Below are 22,384 nucleotides of genomic sequence, written 5' to 3' on the forward strand. Positions count from 1 at the left end.
GAGGAAACACAGGCCCAGAGAGGGCCAGGTATTTCCCCAGCTCTCACAGCAAAGCCTTACGGAAAGGCCTGAAGGGTGGTCCTCTGTTTCCCGGGCCTGCAGTATCCTCTGCGCTGTGCCAGCTCCCACAGCAGCTCTGCTACAGCCAGGCCCTCCACTCCTTGCCTCCCTGCCACTGCTCCCCACCTCCCTGCCACTGCTCGCCACCTCTCTGCCCCTGCTCCCCCAGCTTCTGTGCTCCTGTGCCCCTAGCCTCCCTGCCCCTGCTCCCCCACCCTCCGTGCCCTGCTCCCTCAGCCTTTCTGCCCCTGCTCCTCCAGCCTCAGCCTCTCGGTGCCAAGTCAGATCACCCCCAGCCCCCCAAAACCACCTCTCTCCTCCCTGGGCCTCATCCCACCCTGGCCTGATTCACCGCTCTGGCAACCCTGCCAAGGTAACGTGGAACGGGCAGCCTGGCTATCCGCCCGGGCATCTCTGGTGGCTGAGCCAGCTTTGCCTGGCATGTGTCCTCCATCCCTGTCCTCCCACAGCCAATTGGAGGCCAGAAGTGAGCTGCAGCTGCGTTCTCCTTGGTCTCCTGGCCTCTCTCTCCCTCTCCAGTCCATTCTACATCCTACATGTGCTGACCATGTTACTCCCCTGCTCAGGAAGTTTCTGTGGCTCCCCAAGGCCTTCAAGACAAAACCTAAATGCCTTAGCTACCACTTCAGAGCCTGAAGCACCTCCCCTCCTCTCCCGCTCCTTCCTCTCCCGAGCCTCTCCAGCCCCATGGGCACTGTGCTGCTCCTGGACCTAGGTATTACATCTCCTGCCGCCATAGGATCACCATGAGTTGAAATCAACTTGACGGCCATGGGTTATGCACACCCAGGAGTTAATGTGCTCAGCTACTAACCAAAAGGGTAGAGGTTTGAATCCACCCAGAGGCATCTCAGGAGAAAGGCCTGGAAATCTACTTCTGAAAAACGAACCGTTGAAAACCCTATGGAGCACAGCTCTACTCTGACATACCCATGAGTTGGAGTTGACTTAATGGCAACTGGTTTATGCACACCCAAGAGTGTTTCTCAAGCACCTCTCTTTCTGTCCAGCCTCTGGGCCCAAGAGGTCAGATCTGCACCTTCAGTCCCTGAGAGCCACCCTGGCTCCCTGCCTCGACCCCCAGTGCCTGGGCCCCTGTCTCTCCTGGGCCTGCCTCCTAACCCGGGCCACGAGGCTTGGAGTAGATACAAGGAAGGACAGAAGTGGCCTCCACCCAATGAGCTCCCAGAGTTAGAGCCCTGAGGCAGGGATAATAATGACAGCTCTGGCCATTTGCTGAGGAACCCTACTGAGCTTAGTGGCTTAAATGAGCTATTTCATTCCTCCCCCCAGCACAGTGGGGATTATCATCCTCTTTTTACAGCGGGACATGACACAGCCAGAATTCAGACAGGGCCTGTGCCCTCTGCATCATATCCAGATGACCCAGGGTACCTGTGCTCAGTCAGAAGCTTGTGCTACAAAGTCCAGGGAGGGAGCCAGGCAGGCCAGGGCGTGAATACAGGGCTCCTCCAACACCGTTTCTTCTCTGTGCCTCAGAGGAGATAATTACACTCACGTTTTTTGAACACTTTACACATAATCTCCCTTAATTGCCACAACAACCCGTGGGCCAAGCACTGTTATTAAACCATTACTGTCAGTTCTGACCATAGCAACTCTATAGGATGGAGTAGAAATACCCCATAGGGTTTCTAAGGAGTTACTGGTGGATTCGAACTGCTGACCTTTCGGTTACTGGACAAGCTTTTAACCACTATGCCCACCAGGGCTCTAGCACTTTTATTAGTCTCCTTTTATAGATAAACTCAAGAGTCCCTGGATGGCTCAAAAGGTTAATTGCTCAACCACTAGCTCAACCCACCCAGAGGCACCTCGGAAGACAGGCCTGGTGATCGGCTTCCGGAAGGTCACAGGCTTGAAAACCAAATGGAGCAAGTCTGCTCTGCACACATGGGGTCGCCATGAGTCAGAATTAAGTAGGAACAACAACAATAGATAAGGTGCCAGCTCATTGCTGTCACACAGCTCTAACCATGAAACCAGGATTTCAGTTTGCGTGACTTCCCATCCTGAGTTCTTTACCACCACTCATTGTTTTAAAAATATTTATGTGTTATTACTTACCCTACACTTTATTCATTCACCCATTCATTCATTCAGCAGTTTTTGACTGTCTGCTATACTCTGGGCACTGGCTGTGGTGGGGTGAAGTGGGACAGTGGGTGTGGAGGGCTTTGGAGACACAGGCCCTCCCCAATGTGCTGTTAGAGGGTTGCCTTGTCATTCACACTCCAGACTCCACAACACTTACTTAACAATTATATCGTGCTTGCCCTCTGTCCATACTGTTCTTGGAACTTTACAGTTAGAGTCATTTAATATTCATATCAATCCTATGAGGTAGGTACTGTCATTATCCCCATTTTCAAGATGGGGAAATCGAGGCCCTGAGAGGTTAAGCAACTTGTCCAAGGTCACATAACTGGTAAGCATTGGAGCCAGAATCTGACCCCAGGGAGTCCGGCTTCACAGCTCAGCAGACCTCCTCTCTTCCCTGAAGTTATCTCAGATTGTTCCTTCAGAAAGAAATGGAGTTTTCAGGCTGAGAAAGTTGTGGCTAGAGGTTTAGGTGAGCTGGGGTGACAGAGGGATCTGGGTCCTTTTCCTGCCTCCTTGTCTGGCTGTCGAGGGTCGCAGGTGTGTGAACAACCCAACCGTGCCCTGGGCAGCCTCATCCAAGCAGACTCCCTGCCTCCTCCTCTCTCCCCTGGCCTCAAACTGGACTGTTCTTGCAAGAAGAGATCTCTCCTGTTGTTAGTAATAATAATAAAAAATCCATTGCCATTGAGTTAATTCTGACCTGATACTTATTGAATACTTACTATGCACCAGTACTATGCTAAGCACTTCATTTCCATTTTCTCATTTAATGCCCTCAACAACTTTGTGAGATAGGTATTACTATCATTCCCATTTTACAGATGAGGAAACCGAGGCTCAGAGAAGTCAAGTAACGCCCCCAAGGTCTCCAAGTTAATGAATGGCCAAGCTGGGGCTAAGCTGGGCTGCTTCAACCCTGTCCTGCTCCTGCCCCTCAGGAAGGGCTCTAAACCCCCTGAAAAACCAAAAGTTAGATTTTGCCTCCAGTTTGAGGTGTCTTTTGAGCATCTTTTGTTTGCTCTCCCCAGATATAATCTCTTTTATATTACCTAACCTAACTAACGTTACCTAATTTACCTTCAATGTTCTGCAAACCTATGTCGAAAGTCTTTTGTGGTGCTGGGGGGCAGGGTGGGGAGTCATTAGGGCCTTACTGGCACCAGGCCTGGCCAGACCGGTCCCTCTGACCCTGGGGGCAGCCATCTCAATGTCCTCTGGTCTCAGAAGGGGTGCCCCTCCCCAGTAGCTCCCAGCCAGAGTCCACCAAACCTCCTGTCCATGCCAATAACAAATGGAAAACTCTCCAGGGCAGTGGCAGGAATGGGCAGGAGAAGAAGGGAAAGAGAGGGTGAGGCGGCGGCGGCGGCGGCCTGCCCAGCATCCCACCCCTGCTTCCAGTTCCTGTGCCCAGCGTTCCTGTGTAGGAGTGCTCAGGGCTTCAGAGCCTGGAAGGGAGACTCTGGCTTGTCCCCTCCCCAGACTCTGAGCTAAACCCTCTTTGCCACAGGCAGCTGGAGCAAAAGGCCCTTTTTGTGTCCAGGTTCAGGATTACAGGGTGAGGGTTGGGCCTTTTGCCTTCCTTATGGGCACCCCCAGAAAGCAGGCATTTCAATATCACCTGAAAATTGGGAGCAAGGGGGTTAGAACACCAGCATAGGAAGGGACTCAGGTGGGAAAGGTAAAGCCTGAGAGGCCCTTGTATCAGAGCTTCAGGAGGCAATCCATCCTCTCCTGCTTGCAGGGCTTTCCAACCCTAAAGGTAATCCTTTTTCAAAACAAAGAACTTTGGAATCAATTCCAGCTTCTGCTTGACAATAAAGCCTGTGCTTATCCAGACAGATGACACCAGACCCTTGGCAGGCTGCAGGCACGCTGAGGACATACAGGTGTCAGCCCTCAGCTGGGTATGGGGAATTCAGGGCCCCCCAGACTGGTCCCTGCCCTCACCTGGGATACAGAGTGATCCAAGCCCACTTCCATCTCCCCCACCTCTCAGGTGACACTCACCTGCTGCACCCAGACCTGGGCCAGCAACTGCATGGCAGGCAGAGGAGATAGCACCCACCCCTCCCTCAGGGGCTCTTGCATCTCAGGAGGAACTTCATCCATTCACCATTTATTGAGTGCCCGTGTTCTGGGTGCTGTTCTAGAGCTGGGCGTTCATTAAAAACCAGAAACCAAACCCATTGCCATCAAGTCGATTCTGACTCATAGCAACCCTATAAGACAGAGTAGGACTGTCCCATAGGGTTTCCAAGGAGCACCTGGTGGACTCAAACTGCTGACCCTTTGGTTAGCAGCCATAACTCTTAACCACTATGCCACCAGGGTTTCCATCAGTGAAAAGAAAGTCAGAATCCTTGCCCTTATGGGTCTTATCTTTTTATTTATAACCCATGACCATCATAAAAAGGCAAATAATAGAAAGTGGTAAGTGCTCTGGAAGATTTAGAGCTAGATAAGGGAATCAGGAACACAGGAGGAGGGGGCAGAAGGAGGTTGCAGTTTTTAAAAAGGTGGTCATGGTGGGCCTCACTGAGCAAAGACTTGAAGGAGGTGAATGAGTGAGCCATGCAGCTATCTGTGGGAAGAGCATTCCAGAGAGAGAGTGGCCAGTGCAAAGGCCCTGGGGCAGGAAATGCCTGGCATTTTTAAGTGTGTTCCTGTGTGGCTGGAACAGAATGGGGGTGAGAGGGGGAGTAATAGGAGACAGGTCAAAGAGGTCACAGGGCCCAGGCTGTGCCCTGGGGAGCAACAAGCAACATTTAAACAGGACCTTCCACCTGCTGTGTAGGGAGTGGGCAGTAAGGAAGCAGGCCAGGAGACTGTGAGGAGGCTGTTACAGAGAGCCAGGCAGGGTAGTAACAGAGGTGGTAGGAAGTCAGATTCAGGATATATCTTAGAGACCAATCTGATGGGATTTCCTGACAGATCGGATGTGAGGTGTGAGAGAAAGAGAGGGGTCAGGGTGACACAAAGGTCTGTGGCCTGTGCACCGGAAGGACGAAGTTGCCATCCACTGGGATGCAAAGACTGTGGGCAGAGTGGGTTTTGTGAGAAAGATAAAACTTTCAGATCCCTGTGAAGGACCTGCGAGGGCTAGGACGGAGCCTGGGGGAGAAGGCTGGGTGTCAAAGAAGGCTTCCAGAGATGAGGGTAGGGGGCCCTGAACAAGGCTTGTGAGGGAGGAGGGGCAGGGGCTGCCTTCGCATGGGCGGGAAGTGTGAGGTGGCGGCATATCGACAGAAGGTAACTGGCCTCCTCAAAGGTCGCGCCGTTTGCTCTATTGAACAAATGCTCACAGATCCCTCTCTGAGCCCAGACATGAGGACGGAGTCACTGCCATTGAATTGCCTTTCTCAGTCCAGGGCGGGGGGGTGGCAGATGTGTGCTGTAAGAGGGGTCCAGGGCCATGGAGGAGGGGTGATCAGGACTGAGAGGTGGGCTTTGGGGCCTAAAGATTGTGTGTGTGTGTGTGTGTGTGTGTGTGTGTGTGTGTGTGTGTGTGTAGCAAGGGATTCCAGGACAAGGGCATCATGGAGTCAGACGCCAGGGATAGAAAAGGTGGGGCTGCGCTGGGGAACTGCCACTGATCCTCAGGGTGAGGAGATCTGGAAGGACGGGTTGAGGCCAGACCACAGAAGGCCTTAGCTGCCACTCTGAGAAGTCTGTGCTTGATTCTGTAGACAACGGGGAGCCATTGGAAGTTTCTGGAGCCAGCTTTGCAGCCACCATAGCTCATTGGTCCGGGCTGGCATGGCCCCGTCATGATGGAGCAAAGTGAATTCTATGGCCCCCTGTCCTGCCTGCTCACCAACCAGGTGTGGCACCACCGGGGCCGACGCTGACAATGTAATGTCCTGATTATTAGATAATAGTTGTGTGGGGCGCGAGGAGCTGCCAGCTCCAGCCCGGGAGGCCCTCTCTGGCTTGTGTTTATTCCAGGCAGCACTCAGGAGGGCTTTCTGCTTTCTCTCCACCTGGGGGCTCCTCTGGAGTCTGGTGGCGCTAGCCAAAACGTCCCGCTCAGCACATATTTCACAACCGACTGACCGGTTCCTGCTGGCCTGTGTTTATTCTCCAGCCCTGGGCTCCAGAGATTAGGGCTATTTTGCATTCCATTTTCCATCATCTGTTTCTCGTGAGCAGCCGGCTTGGGAGGAAAGATTTTGAAGGAGATGAGGTTTATTGAGCCCACAGGAAAGGGGAAGCCAGGAGGGAAACAGGTGATGGTGTGGGCCAGCGGCAGGAATGTAACCACAGGGTGCTCCTCCCAGGGCAGCCTCCAGCACCCGCCAAGCAGGAGGGAACAGATTTCTAATGAAGCAGGAAGGATTTAGGTCAGACAGTGGGAGAATTTCCTGACTGCTAAAGTAGTATCTGTAGAGGTTGTAAGAAGGCGCCGGCTGTTGCCCAAGGCTGGGAGATGGACTAAATAGCTCCAAAAAAGTATTTTAATCTCCAAGCATGTATTGATCCACCAAACCTGTGCTCAAAGAACAGTTTGTCCAGCTCCCCCATCATCCGGATGGGGTTAAAGAGCCCCAGAAAGGGGAGGGGACTGCACAATGGGGAGGGTGGACAAGATGGCGAACCGGCCTGCCGAAGTCTTATCCATGAGAAAGCACCAGCTAGGTCCTGCCAGGACGGGAAGACAGTCGCTGATCTGGGGTTCCCACAGGTTGGCCCGTGAACTTTCTTCAGTTCCAGTCCAGCCTGGGGCCGGAGGACAGGGGTTTGTCCTGAGTACATTGGACTCCAAGAGTCTGTGGCCCTGCTGAGGCCCTGGATCCCTCAAAGGGAAGCCCCAGGGCCGGAACAGGAATGCACAGCCCGGGTTCTTTCTACCCAGGTATGAGTCTTCACTGCCCTGGAGGGACTGAAAAGGCAAGTCAAGGCCAAAGGGGCCACCCCCAGGTCAGTGGCTGCCTATGGAATGGCCTTGGGACCTGATTTGCTTGCATCCAGCCCTTCCTCAGCACAACAGCCTGGCTTTGGTATCTCAGGGTCCGTTGCTGCTTTGTGACTCATTGCCCCACCCCACCTCTGGCCTGGATCTCTGTAGCCTGAACCCCTATGTGCATGACCCCCCTGGTCAGCATGTTCCTCCTGGGGAAGTATGCCCACAGGGGGCTGGCACAGGGCTGCAGGTCATGAGTGGGGTGGAGGGCAATTAGACTGAAGAAATGGGGGCATTGAGGCCCAGAGAGGGGTCAGGCTTGCCTAGGGTCACAAAGAAGGTCTATGGCAGAGTAGATCAGGATCCTGTCTACCTCCTGGGAGCAGAAGGCAGGATGCTGATGTTGACCAGGGCCTCCCTAGGTACCCTGAGCAAGACCTTCCAACCACCCTTCGGATGGTCAGACCCATCCATCACCCCACCCCCTTCCAGTGGAGCTGGGGCTTGGGAGAAAGCTGCATAAGACTGGAGGGGACCAGGGATTAGAAAGGGAGCTAGATGTATATCCTCACCCAAGTACACAGGGGACACGCACAAGCAGTTCATTGCAGCATGTTTGTGGAGCGAGGAGTTGGAAGCTGCCCGGGGCCCATCACCAGGAGACTGGGTAGATGGGACATGGCAGATGTGAACTGTGGAATCCTATTTAGCAACGACAAGCAGTGAAATAAATATATTTTAAATATTTATATTAACTTTAAAAAAAATCAGGAAACAGAATGAGATCAATATGGCAATATAATTTACTTAAAAAAAAAAAGTTACTGTCAAGTTGATTCCAACTCATCAGGACCCCCTGTGTATCCTGATGAGTTGACCTGTGCTCCTTAGGGTTTTCAAGGGCTGATTTTTTGGAAGTAGATCACCAAGCCTCTCTTCTGGTGCGCCTCGGGGTAGACTCAAACCTCCAACATTTTGGTTAGCAGCCAAGTGCTTAACCATTTGCGCACCCAAACCAAAAACCCATTGCGGTCAAGTCAATTCCGACTCATAGCAACCCTGTAGGACAGAGTAGAACTGCCCCCTACAGCTTCCAAGGAGCAGCTGGTAGATTTGAACTGGCAACCTTTTGGTTAGCAGATAAGCTCCTAACCACTCTGCCACTAGGGCTCCTTGTACACCCAGGGGATCCTGAAAACACACACCCACCCCAAATGCACTGCAAACTTTATACAGATACACAAATGTTCAAGGACGTGTCTAAGGGTCAGAAGTTAGGAACAAGGTGAAAATGTTTTAAATAAGACAAGAGGGGAGCCTTGCATAGACCAATGATAATGGGTAGTTGCCTTGAAGTGAATTGTGATGAATTCAGTTCTCTGCATTTATAAAAATGGGGAGGATCTGGGAGGAGTCTTCAATGGACCCCACTTGACAGAGTCTACAGTTGCAGGCCCAAGGGCCAGATGAATCTGTGTATGCTGAAAAGAGACCCTTGCCCCCGTGAAAATGACATCCCCATGACTGATGGCTGAAATCCCTTCATTGGTTCCTTGCCTTTGGGATAAGCATTACCCTCCCTCCAGGATCTCTCTTTAAAATGCACACTTCTTGGGATGGGGGTGATGACACTGGTCTGGCTGCAACTGGACTTCACCCAACATTGGCTACCCCACAAGCCAAAAACAGCAGAATGACACCCCTGCCCCTATACCCCACAACTCCCCACTCAAGCCTTCCCTCATCTCCCTCCCAGCATCACACAGCCTCCCCCCTCTACTACGCCCAAGCCTGATGACGATGACAAAGGGGGCCTCGAGCCCAAGTCTGCAGGCCTGGCTGCTGACGGAATGCCCCCTGGGAGAGCAGGCCAGGAGAAGGAGGCCTTGTTCCTTCCTGGAAAAACATACCAGCCGAGGGAGGGGGCCGCTGTTCCCTGGGACCTCAGCAGGGGATCCCTAACAGGCCTGAACTCCCAAGGCTGCCCTCTTTTCCGGCAGCTTTCCAGAGCTGCTGCCTCCCAGGCCAATAAGGGTATGACAGGGGCGGGGCTGAACACAGCAGGGAGAGGGTAGTTGTGGAGGGGGGCAATTAGGGGGCCACAGAAGGCCCCAGTGATGGTCAGAGATGGTGGAGCAAAGAAAAAATTAAATAGCTGTAGGAGTGATTCCATTTGTATGAAGTCCTAGAAGAGGCGGAATTAATCTATGGTGATTAAAAAGCAGATCACTGGTTGCCTGCAATGGTGGAAGGGGAAGCGGGATTGAATGGGAAGGGGCAGGAGAGAGCTTTTTGGGGTGACAGAAACAATCTGTAGCTTGATTGTGGTAGTAGTAAAGCAAGTGTATATATGTGTCAAAACTTATCCAACTGTACACCTGAAATCTGTGAATTTGACAGTGTATAGGTTATACCCCCCAAAAAGTTGATTTTTATATCAAGAAAATGATAGGAGGAGTCCCGGAAGGAGGTCAGGACCTGGGATCTCCTCCTGGGGCTGCCCCAACTCACTTTGTGGCCCTCAGCAAATTCATCGTCCTCTCTGAGCCCACATTTTCTCCAGCACTTCCAAAGGCATGGGGTCTCCTGGTGTCTTGGGGAAACAGGGCCTGGAGCACCCATGTGGAGGATTGGAACAGTCATGTATTAAGCCGTTAATCTTTAAAGCAGCTTCCCTGACAGAGGGAACCCGCCTGGCCCTGCAATTCGTCAACAGTAAGAGGAGAAGTTGATCATCTATGGCCAGGCTGAGGCCTCAGATTGTGTCCAGCAGCCCCAAGCTGTCAGTCTCTTCTTGCTGACTCCCCATATGGGGTGCTCTACAAATGCTCCCGCCCATCCCCGGTTTGGGCTTACAAAAAAAACTTATCCCGCTCAGTTAAAATTAAGAAAGTCTGATGATGTCAAAGCAACTCCTTTTAAGACTTTTTTTTTTTTTAAGTACAGAGATTTAGCCCATCATCTGTGGACAAACGGCAGTGAGTCTAAGGCTCAGAGTCCTTGACAGGTATCAGGCCTCAGTGTAGGGCTAGGGTCAGGGCTCAGTGTGTGACTGGGGTCAGGGCTCCGTGTGTGAGCAGGTCAGGGCTCCGTGTGTGACCAGGGTAAGGGATCAGTGCGTGAGCAGGGTCAGGGCTCAGTGTGTGAGCAGGTCAGGGCTCAGTGTGTGATCACGGTCAGGGCTCAGTGTGTGACCAGGGTCAGGGCTCAGTATGTGAGCAGGGTCAGGGCTCAGTATGTGAGCAGGGTCAGGGCTCAGTGTGTGACAAGGGTCAGGGCTCAGTGTGTGAGCAGGTCAGGGCTCAGTGTGTGACCAGGATCAGGGCTTAGTGTGTGAGCAGGGTCAGGACTCAGTGTGTGACTGGGGCCCGGGCTCCCTCTGTAAGCAGGCCCACAGCTCATTGTGTGACCAGAGTCAGGTCTCTGTGTGTGACAGGGTTAGGGCTCAGTATGTCAGCAGGGCCAAGGCTCAGTGTGTGACCGGGATCAGAGCTTGATGTGTGAGCAGGGCCAGGGCTCAGTATGTGAGCAGGGTCAGGGTTCAGTGTGTGACCAGGGTCAGGGCTCAGTGTGTGACCGGGGTCAGGGCTCAGTGTGTGACCAGGATCAGGGCTCAGTGTGTGACCAGGGTCAGGTCTCCGTGTGTGACAGGGTTAGGGCTCAGGATGTCAGCGGGGCCAAGGCTCAGTGTATGGCCGGGATCAGAGCTCAGTGTGTGAGCAGGGGCAGGGCTCAGTATGTGAGCAGGGTCAGGGCTCAGTGTGTGACCAGGGTCAGGGCTCAGTGTGTGACCAGGGCCAGAGCTCAGTGTATGACCAGTGTCAAGGCTCAGTGCACGGCCAGGATCAGGGCTCCCTCTGTGAGCAGGCTCACGGCTCAGTCAGAGCCCAGAACCACTGGCCCTCACTGGCCCTGAGGACCCCTGGCCTCTTACTCATCTGGCTCACCCAACTTCCCTAGACTGCACAGCTCATGGACTGGCCTAGACAGGCAGGGTTGGGCCAGAAAAGCTTTGTGGAGCCATCTGTGCAGTGTTTATTGAAACCGGGCCTAGGAGGGAAGGCAAGCTGTCTGGTGCCGAATGCTGGGTCCCAGGAGGCTCAGGCCCAGCTGACCCACCCCCACATGTTGCTGAGAAAAAAGCACTTTGATGATGGTAAATGGGGTGTGTCTCTCTTCCTCACCCCTCTCCAGAGGCTGTTCAGGACCAAGGGTGGGAACCAGCTCCCAGCTTGACACCAAGGTGGCCTCTTTCTTTGAGGGCCTGAGAGCCCTTGGGAAATGACTGAAGGCATTCCTGGGGGCTTGGGTAATAGGGCCGAGGCTCGCCAAGACGGCCCCCATCCGCCAGGAACCACCTCATCCTCACCCAACCCTGTACTCCAAGCTGCCGCTTCGTTCCGAGTAGGTGAGATCATGCTGGCTGCCTGGACCCGGCCCTCGCATGAGGCCCAGACCCAGGGAGAACAAGGCTAGAGTCTGGGGGCCCAAGGTGTGTAGTGTGAGGGGGCAGCTAGGGGTGCAGGCAGATGCCTCCGACCAAGCCTTCAAAGCCAGAGTTCACCTCCTCTGCCTCATCTCTGAACCTGATGCTGACAAACCAGGGGAGGGGGGTAGAAGAGTGTCAGAATGCCTCAAGCCCCCCCACCCCCACCCCATTGTTTGCCCTCCCCTTCCCCCTGCCTCCCAAGAGCAGAGCACTTGAAAAAAGTTAAGAGGAATTTACAAACTCATTTCACCCTACCCTGTCATTTACCTACCAGAATCCTTGAGGCCTGAGAGGGGAAGTGACTTAGATGCCCCAGGCTCAATCCCCTTTAAGTCAGTGGCTGAACTGGGATAGAGCCAGGGCTCTGGAGTCTCCCGTGCCCACCTGCTGGCTCACCACTGCCCCATCACTCCCAAACATCAAGACAATTGCGCCTTTATTCCAATGCTGAAAGGGGCCTGGACACCCGAGTTTGGTTTCTTCTTCCTAATTATTTGGACCAATTCTGTCATGGGGAGCGGGGCGGGGAGCAGGGTGAACGCAGCCCAGGGAATGAGTGGTCCACGAGGGCTGCAGCAGTCTCCAGACCTTCCCAGGGCACCTGACCCTGGGCCCTGCAGGGGAGAGAGCCAGGCCCTCCCTGGTCAGGGGCAGAGGATGCAGACATGGGAGGGTGTGCTTAGGTCTGGGGGGCCCATGGCAGGAAGTCGGGGAGGAGGGACCATGCCAGGCAGAGAGAAGCCCTAAGAGGGTCGGGCTGGGTGCCCAGCTGAGGATTCTGCTCTGTCAGCAGCCTGCCTGAGGAAGTGTTTTCCTTCCAGCCCCTTCCTTCCTGCCCACTCTGACTTCTGCCAACCAAAATTCACCTGGCTGTGCCCACGAGCCTTCTGCCACCCACCCCAGGCCAGAAGCCCAGGGCTTTCTTGGTGGTTCATGAATCTGCCTGGGGTGAGAGGAGAAGGCAGTTAGAGGCTGGTGGCCAGAGGCTGGGCAATAAATGATGTGGAGGGGAGTGTCTATCAGGAAATCACTTGGTTCACTCAGACCTGCCCCCAGGCCATTGCTTATGCTGTTCGCCCTGTGGAGAACACCGTTACCTCACTCTGCTCTCCAAAGTCTGTGTAATCTCCCAGGTCTTGCTCCTGCCCCAGCTCTTCCAGGAGGTCTCAGGAGCTCCTACATCATGGAGCTCTGTTGTCATCCAGCGACACCTGAGCCCAGGACCAAGCGCCCAGGGGAAATGGTCCAAACTGCATACCTAGGTCAGGGTGGAGAGGCTTCCTGGAGGAGGTGACAGCCTGCATAGAGAAAGGAGAATGGCAAAGGCTATTTGGGGTTGAGAGAAGCCTCTGGGCATTAGCGTTGGCCAGCCTGACCTCCTCCAATGCCATGTTCTTCCTTTCTTCCTCCCTCTCTTCCACTCCCCACTCCAGGTCTTCCTGACTTGGTCCCAGATCCCAACTATGTGCAAGCTTCCACATACGTCCAGAGAGCCCATCTGTATTCCCTGCGCTGTGCTGCGGAGGAGAAGTGTCTGGCCAGGTAAGGAACTGAGGTTGAAGCATAGAGCATTGAGACAGACCCCAGGAGTCACCCAGAACCACTGCTCATGCCAGCCAGGCTGTTCACAAGCTGCATGACCTTGGCCAAGTGCCTGAGCCTCTCAGGACCTTGACCTTATTATCTATGATCCTTGCCTGGCTCCAGAAGTCAGGAAGGGAACAAGTAAATATTGAGCATTTTCTGTATGTACCACAGTACAAGGACCTTTACTTTTGTTGCGGCGTTTTGATCTCCTTGCCAGCCCTGAAGGTATGTATTGCTCCCATTTACAAGAAGAGAAAACTGAAGAACAGTGAAAGGATTTGAAATCTTTCAGGTAGGAGCTGCCTAACAAGAAGGCTCCTTACAAGGAGCCTAGGTTTCCAGTGCTCACACAAGGACCCAGGGAAGTCCTGTAGGATGGACAAACTTTCAGGATAGAGGGCAGGATTATGGCAGTATCTCCACAGAGGACAGTTGTGGCTTTGGCCCAACTCAGCCCAGGCTGTCTTTGCCTGGGTCACAACAGGGGCAGAAAGCACAAGGGACAAAGAGGCCTCAGTTATGTGTTGTACCAGAGGCGAAGGAGACCACTTTACGCAAACCCAGAAACTGAGCACAGCCAACTCTCCATTATTTGTGAGAGAATCTGCCTCCTGTAGAGCTCACTTCTAAATTTATTAGCAGTTGATATTCTGCTCAGATGTGTGTGCTTTGGGGACATCTCCCTGCACTAAAAGAACTAGTTAAAGATCACATTTACGTACTTCTTTTGTTGATATCTTTCTATGTTAAAATCACCTATTTTTCTTAATTACTGGTTTTTTTTTTTTTTTTTAACATCCATACTCTACATTTACTTTTTTAGTGTCTGGGAAGCCCTTTAGAATCTCGTTTTCTCATATATAGAACCTCTTTTCCAAAGCGAGAATAGCTTGCCACAGTCTCTTCATTACCTGTCTGTAACAAGGTAAGGAGCTTGCACCAGAATGTAACTCAACTCACTGCTTCCTTCATTGAGAAAGTCTTACTTAAAAAAAAAAAAAGTCAGCTGAACTAAACAGTGTGGTTAGTGATGTAGTTGATTTACATTCTAGTGCAAGTTTCTTATCTCATCACAGACTGGCAACAAACAGTGTATCAACTGGCACCAGTCCAGGGACCACACTTTGAGAACCACTCAGTCTGCCTACCTATTCAGGTCTTGTCTCATCTCAGTTGTCCTTGGGAAGAGAGCATAATATTCCTGCTATAATTCTTCCAGCGATGAGGAACTTACAACCTCAATGGCAGCCCGTCCAGTTCTGAGGAGCTTGAGACAAAGCCAAAGTATCACTACGTTTTTATGGAACATCCTGTGTGCCCTGACATGACCTTCCAGATGGGGTGAGGAGGGGGAAGTCTGGGGTCTGTCCCGGGGGATCTCTTGGTCTGGGTGGAGAGAGTGGCCCCTCACTCATGCCCCAGTGGCAGAATCAAACCATGCGGAGTGAGATAAGAACTAAAATGAGGGGTTCACAGGCTGGGGCTGTGGGAAGTAGGAGGGAGAGGTTGGCAAGGGCCGAGGCATCCAAGGAGGCTGGGCACAGGACTGCAGACCTAGAAAACCCACAGAACTGGAGTCCTGGAGCAGGAGGGCCCTCCAAGATCATCTAAAGTGTGGTCCATGAACGGGTGCCAGTTTGCACACTGTGCACAGAACCCAGAGAAGGGAAGGGAAATGCTCCAAGTCTCACCACGAGTTTGTGGCCAAGCTGGGCCTAGAACTTAGACCCGGGTGGTTTCCCACGGTGTGCTGAGCTGAACAGAAGGGTAGGATTTAAATGAACAGAGGGAAAGAAGATGTTTTGTTCCAACCAGACACAGACAGATTCCAGCCCTCCTCCACACAAGGCTGAGGGCCTTTCGTCCTGGCAGACAGGAGTCTGAGCTGCCTGTTGTCCAGACATCCTCTCAGAGAGCAGGCTAATCCCCATGGCTAGCCACCTCCTTCCTCTGGCCTTAGGACCCAGAACTTAGTGAGTGTCAATGTACCGCCCCTGAGCCAAGAAGGAGCCTTCAGCCAGCCCTCCTGTTGGCACACCTGTGTGTGTGTGTGTGTGTTCCCTCTCTGCCTCCCCTTATTCCTCTCTTTCCCTTCTCCCCTTCTCACGAGGCACGTCTCAGTTGGGCATTTTAGGTCAGCAAGTGAATGTGAGCAGGCAGTCTGCCCTAGAATCGTGCTTGCTCAATGGAAAAGCACGGGTGGCTGGCCGTGAGCACGTAGTCAGGGAGAGGTGGCCTGGTCCCGTCCCGCCCAGTGCCAGGCACGTGTGGTGTCAGGGTGTGCTGCAGGCCGCCTCGTTGGGGCTCCCACGCAGTCAAGAGTCTTCTAAGGGGAGCAGCCAGGGCAGACTTCCTGGAGGAAGGTGACCTGAAATGGACCTAGGAGGTTGGGTGAGCTTTGGAGTTCCAGGTGGAGCGAACTACATGGGTAAAAGTATGTCCCAGAGAAAGAGCCAAGCCTGTTTGAGGGCCTGTGTGTGAAGCTGGAGCCCAGGTGTATGGGGACCAGGAAAGTGAAGAGGCTTTGACACTGAGGAGCTCATGCCTGGTTTTCAGGCCCACACTCAAGATGTGCCAGACAGACATTGGTCAATAATTAGGGTCTTTGTCTGCAGGAGGAAATATTTATCAGACTTCCCAGGATAGGGCTGTTTTTAAAAAGCCCTCCAAAGACTTTACTATGCCCACTCCCCACCTCAAATGGGCTGTCCCTGCCTGAGAGTCACTTACAGGCATCAGGGGCCCTCAGAGGGTCACCCCAGGCCTGATGGACACCTGCTTTAGGAGGATTTCATGGTGGAGGCCAAAGAGGAGGGGATGGCCAGAACCACTGGGGATTAAGAGGGAGAGGGAGAGACCTGAGCCTCAGTCACTGTGGAGGGGTGAGATGTGAGAGGCTTGCCGAGCGGGCAGGACCCAAGGCCAGGAGCCTGGGGGTGAGGGCTGTGGGGGCCCAACCCCACTCACTCATCTCCTCAGTCTCCTCACCTGTCCCCACAGCACAGCCTACGCCCCCGAGGCCACTGACTATGACGTGCGGGTGCTGCTACGTTTCCCCCAGCGCGTCAAGAACCAGGGAACGGCGGACTTCCTCCCTAACCGGCCTCGGCACACCTGGGAGTGGCACAGCTGTCACCAGTGAGTGGGGGGCAGGGGGCAGCCAGCTTCCTTCCCGCTCCTCTTCTGGGTAGGGGCCCTTGGGGCCTGCCTCCCTGCCCCCATTAGAGCTCTGGAAAATGTAGGTGCTGGTTGAAGGCCCCAGTGTGGTGTTCTCTGCCAAGGACACGTCACTGGGGCAGGAGTTTTCTTGAAGAAGTCTTACAAAAACGGTGGCCTACAAGATGGGACATGGATGGATCAGCCTTGATAGGGGATGGAAATGTCTGGAATATAGGGCATTGCCCAAGGCAGGCCAGTACAGGTGGGGAACCCAAAAAGGAAGTGAGAAGTCCTGAAGAGGTGCTGTCCTAGGGTGGCCTGGCTAGGTGGGGAACATCAAAGTTGCTGCTCTATGGAACATAGGGGATGGAAGAGCCCAGACTGGTCAGGAGGCTGTGTCACAGCAGGGTCACCTGGACCCACCTCAGGGTGGGTCAGGATGGGAGGCCCATGGTGACTGGGCCCTCATCTCTCTCCTCTTCCTCCCCCTTTCCAGACACTACCATAGCATGGACGAGTTCAGCCACTACGACCTGCTGGACGCAGCCACGGGCAAGAAGGTGGCCGAAGGTCACAAGGCCAGCTTCTGCCTGGAGGACAGCACCTGTGACTTTGGCAACCTCAAGCGCTACGCATGCACCTCTCATACCCAGGTTGGGCTACAGAGGCAAGGCAGACAGCACAGGAGTGCTGGGGATTAAGCCCAGCCTGGGGGGAGGAGAGCAACGCCTGGGCTGAGCCCAGCTGGAAACAGGCTACTGCCAAGGCTCCTGCCTACTCCAGTCAGAGTGAGAGTCCTCTCGCCAGCCTTCATGGCACCACAGGGCCCTGCTGGGATTGCCCCCTGCTGCCTAGGCCCTTCCTGTGCATCCTGCCCAGAGGGGTCTGCTCATGGAAAGAAAGGACGTTCTGATAAAGTCTGGATGCCATGATGTCCCATGGGCCCACTTATCCACCCAAATCTGTCTTTCCATCAGTCCATCCATCCACAAAATGTCTGTCCATCTGTCTGTCTCTTTATCCATTCTCCATCCATCTATCCCAAGCACCCTTCCCTCCTTCATTTTATTCCTCCCATAGGGCTATTCTCTCTCTCTTCTCCCTCATCCACCCACCCAGTGGGCCTAGGAAGGTGGCAGGACCCACACTGAGCAGCCTCTCTGGTCCAGAGGAAGGAGGACGCAGACGGGCGAGGTGGGCGTGGGGCGGCTCTGAGGGGTGAGCAGCTCTCCAGCCTCTCTATCTGGGCCTTTTCCCAGGGCTTGAGCCCAGGCTGCTATGACACCTACAACGCAGACATCGACTGCCAGTGGATTGACATAACTGACGTGCAGCCCGGAAACTACATCCTCAAGGTGGGTCTCCTGGGCTGGGGCACTTCCTCCAACCAGATGGACATGTTGCTCAATGGCCCCCCAATTCTGAAATATGCTTCAGCCTCTGGGCAAGTTTCCTCATCCCCAGCTGCTGAGCAGAGGTATCATCCTGGGTATACCCTTCCCCAGTAAAGGTCTTCGCCTCAGGTAGGCACAGCCTCTCTTTCCATAAAGACACCAAGGAGCCTTCGGCCCCAGCTGGTGATGGTGGAGGAGATGGAGACCCTGTCTTCTCTAAACAATAGAGGAGTGGAGAGCACACGAGGACTTGGAAAGTCCATGTGGTCCGTCCCCTGTCTCCAGGCAAGGCAGGCTTTGGCCATCTGAAAGAGAACACAGCTCTTCCCCAAGAGCTCCTCACACTGACCCTTGCAAAGCTGAGGACTTCCGTGGCTAAGAGTCCATCTAGCCTGAGTCCCTCCTACCCCAGTGTATGCTCACTCCTTCCCCTTCCCTTGGTGGGGGCACAGGTAGAAAAGCATGTTCAGGACACACAGCCCAACTTGTTCCAGCTGTGCAGGCTGTGCAGGTGCCCGCTGGTCATGACCTCACCTGGGAAAGGCAAACCTCAGACTCCTCAATACAGGTGCAAAGTAAAGGTGGTGATCATTCTACCGGTTCCCTTGGACCGGCTCCACGTAGAAGTTCAGGAGAGATAGAGCAGGGAAGGTGGGGCATAAAACGCAGGCTCCTGGGAAGGCTGCATTCAGAACACAATGACCAGGAATCAGCTGTGCAGCCCCCCGTGAGCCCTTCTCAGCAGACTCGTGTGACCTCTGCCCGGCCTCATCCACAGTCTGGGTTGTCAGGTGTATGCCTGTCTGTCCCTCATTCATCCAGCCCTCAAACACATATGAAGGCCCTCTGAGTTCTAGTTCTAGGCACTGCTGCTACAAACCAGGTAAGTAATATACAGTCCTGCCATTAAGGAGCATCTACCCATAACCCATTGCTGTCAAGTTGATTCCAACTCATAGCGACCCTATAGGACAGAGTAGAACTGCCCTATAGGGTTACCAAGGAGCAGCTGGAGGATTTGAACTCCCAACCTTTGGATTAGCAGCAAAACGCTTAACCACTGCACCACCAGGGCTCCTAAGGAGTATCTCCTAGGACTTAAAAGTAACATAATTACATCTATCCTTAAATGTTTTGCAAATAAAGCTGATCCCTAGCCCCATGAGGTCCTACCTCAATTAGGGAAACATTTAAAAGGTTTTCCTTGTGTCTTCTATTAGTTTCCTAGCCTCTAGCAAATTACCACAAACTGTGTGGCTTAAAACAACAAAAATTTATTCTCTGACTGTTTAGAAGGCTGGAAGTCAAAAATCAAAGTGTCAGCAGGGCTGGTTCCCTCTGGAGGCTCTGAGGGAAAAACCAACCTGTTCCTCTCCTAGCTTCTGGTGGTTACCAGCAATCCCTGGCATTCTTTGGCTTATGGACACGTCACTTCAAGCTCTCCCTTCTTCTTCACATGACCTTCTTCTCTATGTATCTGTCTGTGTCCCCTCCTCTTCTTCTAAGAATACCAGTTATTGGATCTGGGGCCCACACTAAATCCAGGATGATTTCATCTCAAGATCCTTAACTAATTATGTCTGCAAAGACCATTGCGGTCACATTCTGAGGTTCTGGGTAGACATGAATTTGGGGGGACACTATCCAATATGTCCCAACAGTTCCTTTTCAGATAAAATTCACAGGCAGAGCTTAGGCCCATCATCTCATTAAGTGTCGTGGGTGCTCTGGGTTCCAAGACAGGGCATGCTATCTGGCATTGGACAGCCCCTCAGTGGGCCTTCTAGATGGGTTGCCTGGTGAAAGGATGTGAATCTCAGAGTTGGACAGGGTAGGCATTGAATCTCTGCTCAGTCCCTCACTCACAGCTGTGTCCTCTGGGTAGTAGCCAGCCTCTCTGACCCTGACTGCCCAGGGAAGGCCCCCCGACACAGGCTCTGGCTCTGGAGGACCCTCAGCTCTTCTGTGAGGGTGCCCGGTGATGTTGTGACTATGTGCTGTCTTGTCTTCCCCCTCTCTGCTTCCTGCATCTCTCCACATCTCCCTTTTTGTATACTATCTCTATCTCAGTATCTCTTGTTTCCCTCTCTCTATCCCTCCTCTGGGTCTGTCTGTCTGCCTGTCCACCACCTTCCAAGGTGACCAGGTGAAGCGCACCCCCACCCCAACTAAATCCCTTTTCTCTGTCCTCTCCTCCTACAGGTGCACGTGAACCCAAAGTACATTGTTTTGGAGTCAGACTTCACCAACAACGTGGTGAGATGCAACATCCACTATACAGGTCGCTACGTTTCGACAACAAACTGCAAAATTGTCCAGTAAGTGCTTGCCGCCTTCCTGGCGCAGCCCCTTTTCTACCTGGGAAGCAGGCAGACCCTTGGGAAACACAGAAGATACTTGCACTTTGTGTCACCTTGATGGCCCAACACAGCTGCGGTTGGGCACAGCCCACCACTCGGTAGAAAGAACCTGCCCCATACCAGGCCCACGCTGAGAACATGTGGTGGGACTCAGTCTGTGGTGTGGATTTGGGGCCTAAGTGTTCAGCTCCCTAAGATTTCTCAAGTGAAAGCCTGCAGGGGGCAGCATAATTAGGTGGATGCACATGGGCCCTGACATCCCAGTCCTGTGACTGCCTCGCTACTTTTCTCAACTATAAGTACTTCCCACATAGGCTTGTTCTGAAGAAGTAAAGGCCTGACTTCTATGCATGTTCTAGGGCATGGCACACAGTGGAGCTCAATGAATGGCAGCTCTGATCACAGCACATTACCAAGTGGATGGAATTAAGCACTCTAGATTAGAAGCCATGCTGGTTTTAATGAACTGTCATCAGGCCCTGGGCCCCCTTTGTAGATGAAGCTGATAAATTGACCAGGCCCCTCAGCTAGAGCTACCTCAGATTGGCTGTTCTCAGTCACCCTCCAATTCCCTCCGTGGAATACTTTGCAAAGGGGGCCCCCTGCTTACAAACATACACAGAGACACCCCACCCCACTCAGTGTGGATTTAAAATGTTTGCTCAAGTCTCTAGAGCCATCCTCCCAGCCTTGGGGAAGGAAAAAAATTGCAGTTGGGGGAAAAGATAATTTGCTAGCTCCATTAACCGGGGGAGCTCAGGACAGAAGCGGCTCCTGTCCAGGCATAAACCGTCCATGGACTTAGAGCACCTTTCCCTTCTACATGGACCTGTGTGGGCCTATTTTGGGAGAATAGGCCCTTGTTGACAGACTCCAACCATTTCAGCTGTGCGGTGGAGAGGTGGGTGTTTGATGTTTGACATTGCTTTGCCTATTAAACAAGGTCCTTACCTACCCACATCAGGGACCTAAGGACTGGTAGCTCCACTCAGGTCACCCAGCCACCCGCAGCAGAGGTCCAAAGATAACTGGTACCTCCCAGTCCTTACAACCCAAAACTTTGGGTGCCCATGGTCCGTCTGCAGAACCCACCCACCTGCACGCTCTAGGGAACAGGGACATGCTTTTCTCAGAGACACTCGGGGGTCGGTTCTCAGCCCCCCGCCTTGTTCAGAGCGTGACCCCCTGCTGCAACCAGATACTGGTATATACGCCAATCACCCCTGCCCCTCTAAGACTGTAGGGCAGAGCCTGTACCACACACTTGATATCAGCTACCTGGAAACCTGAGCTGAATTCATACAAGAAAACTGAATGTACTCCTAGACTGATATACCTGATAATAGCTCTAGCCAGCGGGGGACAGGACATCAGAGCTCCAAAGGTGAAAATAATCAAGCTAGCTCGGTCAAGCAACCCATGAGGGTATACCAAAACAAAACAAAGCAAGAAGATACGACACAGTAAGCAAGCATAAACTAATACAATAACTTATAGATGGCTCGGAGACAACAGTCGATATCAAGTCACATAAAGAAACAGACCATGATCACCTCAACAGGCCTCAAAACAAAGAATCCAGGGATCTTTTAGATGAAAGTGCATTCCTAGAATTACCAGAGCCAGAATACAAAAGTCTAAAATACAGAACCCTTCAAGACATCTGGAAGGAAAGGACACATTATGCAGGACAAGCCAAGGAACACACAGATAAAGCAATTGAAGAAATTAGAAAGATTATTCAGGAACATAATGAAAAGTTTAATAAGCTGGAAAAATCCATAGACAGCAATCAGAAATTCAGAAGATTAACAATAAAATTACAGAAGTAGACAACTCAATAGAAAGTCAGAGGAGCAGAATTGAGCGAATAGAAGTTAGAATTTCTGAACTCAAAGATAAATCACTTGGCACTAATATATTTGAAGAAAAATCAGATAAAAGAATTTAAAAAAATGAAGAAACCTTAAGAATCATGTCGGACTCTATCAAGAGAAATAACCTACAAGTGATTGGAGTACCAGAACAGGGAGAGATAACAGAAAATACAGAAAGAATTGTTGAAGATTTGTTGTCAGAAAACTTCCCTGATATCGTGAAAGATGAAAAGATATCTACCCAAGATGCTTATCAAACTCCACATAAGGTAGATCTTAAAAGAAAGTCACCAAGACATATTATAATCAAACTGCCAAAACCAAAGATAAAGAGAGAATTATAAGAGCAGCAAGGGATAAACAAAAAGTCACCTACAAAGGAGAGCCAATAAGAATAAGCTTGGACTACTCGG

At 52.4% G+C, this 22,384-nt stretch overlaps 1 protein-coding gene across 2 annotated transcripts in view; it reads left to right on the top strand.

Annotated features, from left to right (window-relative positions):
- Positions 1 to 22,384, top strand: part of LOXL1 (lysyl oxidase like 1) — a 28,865-nt gene that overhangs the window by 4,298 nt on the left and 2,183 nt on the right. The window contains exons 1-6 of one of the 2 annotated variants that reach the window (XM_049905946.1): positions 11,259 to 11,513; positions 13,028 to 13,136; positions 16,182 to 16,319; positions 16,837 to 16,993; positions 17,600 to 17,695; positions 19,937 to 20,052. In XM_049905946.1, the coding sequence (XP_049761903.1) occupies positions 11,387 to 11,513; positions 13,028 to 13,136; positions 16,182 to 16,319; positions 16,837 to 16,993; positions 17,600 to 17,695; positions 19,937 to 20,052 (743 nt within the window). In that variant the 5' untranslated portion in view covers positions 11,259 to 11,386. Of the gene's footprint in view, positions 1 to 11,258; positions 11,514 to 13,027; positions 13,137 to 16,181; positions 16,320 to 16,836; positions 16,994 to 17,599; positions 17,696 to 19,936; positions 20,053 to 22,384 lie in introns of those variants that run through there. The other variant, XM_049905945.1, reaches the window with a different exon arrangement.

Source organism: Elephas maximus, chromosome 13 (assembly GCF_024166365.1).
Source record: "Elephas maximus indicus isolate mEleMax1 chromosome 13, mEleMax1 primary haplotype, whole genome shotgun sequence".
NCBI classification, from domain to species: domain Eukaryota; kingdom Metazoa; phylum Chordata; class Mammalia; order Proboscidea; family Elephantidae; genus Elephas; species Elephas maximus.